The sequence below is a fragment of the Labeo rohita genome, chromosome 2 (assembly GCF_022985175.1).
Source record: "Labeo rohita strain BAU-BD-2019 chromosome 2, IGBB_LRoh.1.0, whole genome shotgun sequence".
In the NCBI taxonomy this organism is placed as follows: Eukaryota; Metazoa; Chordata; class Actinopteri; order Cypriniformes; family Cyprinidae; genus Labeo; species Labeo rohita.
Window position 1 is genome coordinate 36591826 of NC_066870.1, and position 9284 is coordinate 36601109.

The 9284-nt window shown below is 32.0% G+C and overlaps 1 protein-coding gene across 1 annotated transcript; it reads right to left on the reverse strand.

The window, feature by feature from the left end:
- Positions 1–219: 219 nt before the first annotated feature.
- On the reverse strand, positions 220–8696 carry ndufv2 (NADH:ubiquinone oxidoreductase core subunit V2). Its single transcript, XM_051132181.1, has 8 exons — positions 8537–8696; positions 7960–8022; positions 7380–7442; positions 6635–6751; positions 5232–5400; positions 4158–4267; positions 2033–2109; positions 220–390 (listed from the first exon to the last, which is right to left on the reverse strand). Exons 1-8 carry the CDS (start codon positions 8576–8578, stop codon positions 297–299), a joined length of 735 nt encoding a protein of 244 aa, XP_050988138.1. The 5' UTR covers positions 8579–8696; the 3' UTR covers positions 220–296.
- Between the last annotated feature and the right edge of the window lie 588 nt (positions 8697–9284).

Here is a 9284-nt window from a genome sequence, read left to right on the forward strand (position 1 = left end):
TCTGACGGCACCCATTCACTGCAGAGGATCCATTGGTGAGCAAGTGATGCAATGCTACATTTCTCCAAATCAGTTTTGATGAAAAACAAATTCATCTTCCACAGCCGCAGCATTTTGGGGTGAACTATTTCCTAACGTGCATAGTTTTGTATCTCCTATAATGCTGCAAGTCTGAAAATGAATTAGTCATTTTAAAATAATCACACTGGTCTGGTTGCATATAATTAATGGTAATATTTTATTTACATACACAACATCTCTGACGTTTACAAGGACTCAAGTTCGCGTAGGTCCGTTTACAGGTCAGCTCTCACACCAAAGCCGGGTCCAGGAGGAGGTTCTGTCAGTGAGGTTAAACCTCCGGCAGGTTCACATGAAAAACGGCCGCTCCTGATGGAAGCGAGATCATTACAATCAATTAAAACATTCTTAGTGTGCCAAATGATTCAGTAACCACACACATCACATCATGTACTTATTTAATTAGACCTCGAGTTGCCTTGCCTCATATTATCTTTGTAAGTGAAATAAATAATAGGGGTGTTTATGTGGACCGCAAGCCGAGCTCACCAACGGCCTCTTACAACTAACAACTCACCCTTCATCTGACGGTCAATCCTTTTAATAAACTTGCGTCTGTGAATGTCCAAACACTCCCATGACATCACAACCAAACTATACTTGAATCTCAACCACATAATCAAACTAATTGGCTTGGCACAATTTCTGAAAATATCTAAATCTATCAACAAGTAAGGTGAGTTGCTTGCACATAAAATTCCCACTGCACCTCTTGGAATATAAAAAATGTCTGACATTATAGGACACATCATTACTAATTACTAGGGCTAAAAATAGTACAAATATACCTTTATACATAGAGTTCATTTGCAAAAACAGATAACTCTGTTAGATAACTATTATTTATTTTGTTTTATACAGATAACTAATTTTAACATTTTCAAAAATTATGTTTTTTATTATTGAGTTTTTATTGTGTTAGTTAGCTGTTTTTGTTAGTTATTTTTACTTAATTAAAATACCCAACTGTTTGATTGAGATTAATTGGAATGTGCAATTAATTGTTAAAAATTGAGTTTGTTTGCAAATTAACTATTACCAATATATTACCAGTACCACAAGCAATGATGCATTGAATTGCTCCAAAGTGACAGTAAAGACATTTGTAATATTTCAAAACATTTCTATTTCAAATAAATGCTGTTCATTGAGCAACAATAATAACTAAGCATCAAATCAGCATATCAGAATGATTTCTGAAGGATCATGTGACACTGCATACTATGATGTAGTGAGTAATGATGCTGCAAATTCAGCTTTGCATCACAAAAATAAATTATATTTTAAAGTATATTACAATAGAAAACAGTCATTTTAAATTGTAATAATATTTCACAATATTACCATTTTTACTATAATTTTTAATCAAATAAATACAGTCAGGGGGCAGAAGAGCTTAAAATAAATGTATTTACTCTGAAATAATGTAATTATAATATTCAGAGATACAATTTTAACCAAAGAGCCAATTAGATTAAATTTATTTAATGCATGAGGTAAAATACAATAAAAATCTAGTTTGAAATATATATTAAATAAAATAAAACACTAGAAAGAATTATATTTAGTAACTTAATTTATATGCACCATCACCTATATAATAAAGCATTGTGCCTATATATATATATATATATATATATATATATATTATAGTAATTTATCACACATTAAATATCTAAAACATTTCAGTACATGAAAATATCATGCTCAGACTTCATTTTTGAGTGATGGCACCAACAAATCAAATTTTGAATCATTTCACAGTTGAATTTCCATGAATTTGCATCTAAAATTTAAATCAGATATGCTATGCTCATATTTGCAATTTGTGAGTGAATGAAGGAATCTACAGGAAATGCATAAGTCCCCTTTAAAATCACTATGATGTGGATTCATTTTTATCACAATATGTAAGGTAATACATAAAAAAAAAGAAGGAAGATTTGTGTACCTGGGTCCAGGAGGAGGAACTCTGCCTGCCTTCAGCTCATCAATAATCTGCTCCATGTCTGATGGTTTAAGATCCTCCTACAGACCAAACCAGAAAGAAAGAGAAACACATTAATTGATTCTAGTATAGCCTATTCTCTGATCTCTGTCTTAAAGAGATAAATAAGCTCAAGCATCAACTTCCTGAATTCAGTGAAAACATGTATAGGTCACATTTCACCAAAATCAAAGATGTAAATTCTATTTTGCATAAAGAAAATAAAGCCTGATTTTAGATCCTAAGATGTTCTGAAAATAGGTTTACCTTTTTTAAAACAAAATATAATAACTTGTGAACATGTTCTTGTGAGATTTAATCACTGTAGATGTTCAGACCTTCTGTGACTCAGTTTCTGAAAATGTTACACTAAATGCACGTAATTGGTAAACATGAGTGATCTCTAGCCAGACCGCAGCGATCTCATTATGTGGAAGCAGTAGGGTCATGTAGATGCGATCTGCAGGTTCCTCGAACTTCCTCCAGAAGAAAGCATCAAAGGATGACCTCACCGAATGCCCTAGCGGATGATTAGCCGTCGGAACGAGACCTGCTAACCCACTTTAGGTGGGTGAATCACACAGGGCTGACGAGTTTCTATTTAACTGCGAGAGGCCGCGGCTAATTGCATCATTACCCCGGCGGGTCACACAGGGCTCCGCTTAACACAAACAAGCTTAAACTGAGACGTACACAACCCAAGGAATATTCGCCACTGATACAGACAGAGATCTAATTAGTAAATTAATCTTCATTTAAACGGAACACGAGGTGGGTTATATAAGCAACAATTCCTCCACTGATTTTATACTTTTACTTTCTGACAATTAAAATGAAGTATACAGAAAAATAAAAAATATGGACAATCAATATTGTATTATTATTATTATTATTGAACTGTGTATTTTAATAATTCTTAATAGTAAATGTAGTAGTAGTTTTTTTTGACAAATTATACAATTAAATTAGAATACACTATCAGTATTCTAGTATTTTTGATGGTGTACAATAATAGTAATAATTATAATTCATATGATTATATTTACGCAACGTGCTTTTGTTTGTACATTATGCATTCTGTGCTTTTAAACAATTAAAATAAATTACCATGCAACAAAACATAATATGCACTATTAATATTATATTATTTTTAATTGTGTATACAATTACATTTTTAATTGTTACAATAATTTATACAATTATATTTATGCAAAGCTCTTTTGTTTGTACATTATGCATTATTTATTTGCTTTTTGACAATTAAAATACAATAAAAAAAACAGTATGCACAAACATTATTTTTAGATGATGTTTTGTAATAATTTATATTTTTATTTGTATATTTATATTTAGTTCAATATGCATCAATATGTGACCCTGGTCCACAAAACCAGTCATAAGGGTCTTTTTTTTTTTTAACAAAATATTTTCATGGAACATGATCTTTACCTAATATTCACATGATTTTTGGCATAAAAGAAATTATTAATTTTGCCCCATACAATGTATTGTTGACTATTGCTACAAATATACCCATGCTAATTTTGACTGGCACTGTGGTCACATATTATATTATTTCATTGGTAATAATAATAGTAGTGACAATAATAATTATTGCTATTTGTACTAGTATTTTAAGGTATTTTGTTTGTTTGCATGTTTTTTTTGCTCTTTGACTATTAAAATAAATTACAGTACAACAAAAAAACTACAACAACATCATATTATGTCAATATTATTAATTGATGATGTACATGTAGAAGTAGTAGTATTATAGTATGCAAAGTTAATTTGTTTGTACGCTCTCCATTCATTTTGACTGCCTGATTGATTATCAGCCAATCAGAAGATAGTTACTTCTTTTTACCTCTTTATACCACATTTGACCACATAAATACATCCTGTACTTTCCCCTTTATCCTTGTTAAGACTTTAATAACTGGGTACTCTCACCACAAGTAAAAACATTGTCCATCTTGACTTCATAACAGAGAAACTGCCTCCCCTAGAGGTGACATTAAAACTAGCTTCCTCTCATTAACACACATTCACAACCAGACTCACAAATGAGGTTTGTGATCATACTCACATAATAGTTATCGTTGATTTGGACCATTGGTGCGTTCACACAAGCCCCAAGACATTCGACCTCTGTTAGCGTGAATAATTTATCTGCCGTGGTCTCACCGACTTTGATGCCTGGCAGGAGAGATCATTTTTGGGTTAGAAAATGAAATGCAGTCTCACTACTTATGTGTTACGATTATTTTAGCTGCCAAGACATACTTTTTCATAATTTTTAGTATGAAGCAAATAACTAAAATAAACTAATAAAGATGAATAAATGCTATATAGACATTTAAAACAAAATAATAATAATAAAAATAATGAAAATGCACAAAAAATGACTTAAAATCTAAATTTAAAGTAAAAATAGAAAATATAAAATTAAAGTAAAATTTAAAATATTAACATACGAATAATTTATCTTCTGTGGTCTCACCGAGAATTGTTTTGGGATAAAAATTAAATACAAAGGCATTACTTTGATGTAACTTTAAATAAAATGGATTTTAAATTAAATATATTAAAATATAAAAAATGCCAACTTTAATAGTATATTGTATAATTTTATGTTATATTATATTAGGCATCATTTCTCATTCTCATAATTTTTAGTTTGAAGAAAATAACTAAAATTAAACCTAAAAGATGAGTAAATATTATATAGACAAAATATGTAGATATATAGACATATATAACAAAATGCACAAAAAAAGTCTTAATTTAAATTAACGTGAAAACAAAAACTCATTTAAAATATTTACATATTATATAACAAATTTTAATTATAATAGTAATTATAATGCTATGAAAGAAAAAACAGTTTGGAGAAAAAATTAATGAGGGTGAGCAAATGACACTGCCATTCATCTTAATAGCTTCTGAGTTTGTTTCCATTTCTAAAATATGTTCTCAGAAAAAAAGATGATTATAAATCCCTTAGTGTATTATCCCAGCATCTTCAAACATTCACGTTTCAGGCCATTTCTGAGCAGCGTGGCTTTAGCTTGTTTTTACAGCGAGTGTGTTTATTGGTGACGTGCGAGTCGAGATGTCTGTGTGGAGTCCCTGCGGAGAGCTGGAAAGGGTTCTTGCTCACCCAGTTTGTTCTGGATGGCCTCCAGGATGCTGTCGGAGTCACAGAGCATGCAGGGCGTAGTGGTGCAGATCTGGATGTGGTACTTTCCCACTGGCTTACGCAGGAACATGGTGTAGAAAGTCGCTACTTCATAAACCCTCATTGGAGCAACGCCCAGGATCTCTGCCACCTGCAGGAGAAAGCAAAAAATCACATCAGACATTGGTTGGTGAACGCTTTGAGAGCTTTAAACCAAAAATATGAAAACCTGAATAAGAAAAAAAAACAACTAAGAACATTTATTTATTAATTGATTTATCTATTCACTCTTTAATTTTGTTTTGTTTTTTTTTGCACCTGTGGAGCAATTGCCAACATTTTGTAGAAGCTTATATTTAAATTATGGTACAGGATCTGTACACAACTTTTATTACAAAAATCCACAGATAAATGCCATAATGGCTTAGTGAAATTTGTGAATAAAGCATTCCAAATGATCTTGACCGTAAGATGCTAAATATCTATAGCAGGCTTGATCATTTAGAGTATGACAATGGAAATGTGTTTCATGAAGACTGGGTGACTTAAAGATACTGGTGTGCATAAGACGCAAACTTCACATTAAACTGTGATGCATTTAACAAAGATGTTTTGAAAAAACATGTCATGAAATTAAAAAAAAAAAAACACATCATAAAAATTGCATTTTAACTGTATGATAATTAAAAGGGTTCCACGCAATTTTTGACCAATGAATTTCCATGACTTTCTATGTACTGGATAACATTTTATATATATATATATATATATATATATATACACATACATACATATATACATACATATACATACATACATATATATATATATAATAAGCTAATTGCAAATGCAACATTTCTGATCTTCTTTTTCCCAAAACCAGAAGAACTAAAACTTATAAATAAAAATTAAGGAAAACAAAAACTAATAAAAACAACAAAATCATAAAAAATAACTTTAAAATAACAGAATTTAAAAATACTTTAAAACTTTAAAAAGGAAGTTATTTAAAAATAACTTTAAAAATTCAAGTAAAATTAAAAAATACAAAATAAAATTGATTTAAAACATTAACACAAAATAACACTGCTCATAGCGAATGCAATAACTCAAATAAATGTAAACACACAGTGACTGTGGGAACCCCTTATTATTTCTCAATCAAACAAAAGTTTTAATGCAGGGGTGCTCAACCCTTTCCTGCAGAGTTCAGCTCAAACCCTGACCAAACGCACCTGAACAAGCTAATTAGGATCTCAAGGAGCATTTGATAATTACAGACAGGTGTGTTTGATTAGGGTTGGAACTAAACTCTGCAGGAAAGTCAATCTCTAGGAACAGGGTTGGGCACCCCTGCTTTAATGCATGTTTTTAGAGTTTCTAACCTTGTTCATTGCTGAGATAGGAAGCCATCCATGCTGCCTCTGAGCCAAATCCAGCACAGGAATAGTGGCGGCCGCCTTGTGTCCCTCTGGGTAATTATTAATGATGGCCTCAACCCTCTGTGGCAAACCATATACAACAGCTATAATCTTCATTCAACATATCTGACCACAGCAAGACACATTTGAGACCCTGGACCACAAAACCAGTCTTAAGTCACTGGGTTATATTTGTAGCAATAGCCAAAAATACATTGTATAGGTCAAAATTATAGATTTTTCTTTTATGCCAAAAATCTTTAGGAAATTAAGTAAAGATCATGTTCCATGAAGATATTTTGTAAATTTCCTACTGTAAAAATATCAAAACTTAATTTTTGATTAGTAATATGCATTGCAAAGAACTTAATTTGGACAACTTTAAAGGCAATTTTCTCAATATTTTGATTTTTTTGCACCCTCAGATTCCATATACTGAAATAGTTGTATCTCGGCCAAATATTGTTCTATCCTAACAAACCATACATCGATGGAAAGCTTATTTATTCAGCTTTCAGATAATGTATAAAGCTCAATTTAAAAAAATTGACACTTATGACTGGTTTTGTGGTCCAGGGTCACATTTGATCTTACCTCTGGAATACAAATGCAAAATCTACAGTTTTATGATTGACAATAATAACAGCAATAAATGCTTTAACTATGAACACATTTTATGGTAGCAAAAATGTAAATGATGAGCAGCAACCTTCAGGTTTTCTGGGGTGAATTCGAATGGAGTATCTGGGTTGTTGTCCGGCGTGTCTCTGTGCTGGAATAATAAAAACATACAAACACACCATCAACAACAACAAATAAAATGCTACAAAAATATGAGTGTGTCCTTCTGGTTGAGGGTGCATATGTGCTTTTAGACAACGCAGATGTTTCAAATCAGCATTACAGTATGATACAAGAAAATAACTGTATTATTGTTGCAAAGTTTTTCAATTACAAGTACGAAACGAATACAATAAAGCAGCTCTAAAAAGATACTAATGTCATTATCAACTCAGTTCAGTGACTCTGTGAAGTTCATCAAATTATGAAACAAGCTTAATTCAACTGTAAAGTCTTAGTTCAGCTCAAGTCAAGTGTCAACATTGCAGAGTTTGACAATTATGAAACAAATTCAGCAATAAAGCAACTGTACATAAGAATTACTCAGCTCAATTTAATTTAGTTTTGTTCTCATGATTGCAGTCAGGTTGATAATATATCAGAATATTAAGTGTCTCGTGTGGATTTCAGTACAAAGACTGCAATAAACATGGAAAGTCAAGTCTCACCACAAAGATTCCTCCTGCTCCAGCTCGAGCCGATGTCTGGTGCAAACTGCGGACTTGCCTTGCCTGCAAAAGAAATGCAACAAATACAGTGAATACATTTTTATTATTTTGTTTTATGCCAAACTGCTAAGCCAATACACCAAGACTTTTTTTGTACATTGTATGTACTGACAAAATATGCAATATATCATCTTGTGCAACAAGTATGCAGTGCTTATGCTCTATAATGCTTTCTGTTTAGTGTATACTGCACTAGTCACTGCAATATATAGATACATAAACATAATTCGCGTATTTACTGATTCAAGTTCATTTATTGATTACTCAGTCTATGTGATACAATTTTTGTAAGATGAATTATTAAAATACATCATTTTAAAGAGTGTCTAATAAACACAAGTGGTTTAATTATTATTTTAATGACATATGAACACAATCAGGCCTCATTATTAGCTGTTAGCGCATTAGCTTCATGTCCTTGCACAGATGTCAACGCCGCTTTAAATGATAATTCATATGCGATTCCTTCAACTACCTCATGAATAATCAAATTACAACATATATACAATAAACCTACCGCATAAGACACGGCAGAGCGCAGAGTTGAAGATAAAAACATCTTTTCAATGCGCTCGGTCACACTAAACACAAGCAATGGCGGACATCAACTAATCAGAGCTCGATTGAGCGGGTCTGGTTACGCAAGCGTCGCTCTAAAGCGCTGAGTCTGAATAATGGATCACCGATCGACAGGCGAAAACAGATGCACATTGTGTTCTTGACATGCTGTGATAAAAATAACACAGACAGTCAGCGTGCACACTTGTAGAACTTGAGATTAAATGCTAAAACGGGTTGTAATGCAAGACTGTAACTAAAATGTGAGAAAATATTGTTTTATTTAACATTTGGGGTTATTTCAAATAAATATAAATTAAGAATTTTTGTGTTCCTTGCAAATGCATGGGCAGAGAATCAATATAACACTATTGAGGTACAAGATTTTTAGTTCTAATTAAGTATTTTGTGCATATGTTCTAGTTTTTTGGTCTAGTGGAAAGTCCTCTCTTTTGAAAGTGAAGCAAGCGAGATTTGCTTTGCCAAAGACAGGCCACTTTTCCAGGAAATCGAAGCGTAGGCATCAATTCCAGTTCCATGAGTGGGCAGGACAATCCAGAGTTACGATAGAGGGTGGATGAGTCATGAAAACCATCCTGTATGGACAAAAGGACTTTATTTATTAAACCAAACATCTATCTATCTATCTATCTATCTATCAGAAAGTTTTTTATGGTTAGTGTGTGTGTTAGTTTGGTGTCATCCTC

Coding starts and splice junctions, on each gene's coding strand:
- ndufv2 (XM_051132181.1), bottom strand. CDS start 8,578: ATGTTTTTATCTTCAACTCTGCGCTCTGCCGTGTCTTATGCG. Junction 4,268..5,231: donor GGCCATCCAGAACAAACTGG/GTGAGCAAGAAC, acceptor CTCTCCTGCCAG/GCATCAAAGTCGGTGAGACC. Junction 2,110..4,157: donor AAATCAACGATAACTATTAT/GTGAGTATGATC, acceptor TTTGGTCTGTAG/GAGGATCTTAAACCATCAGA.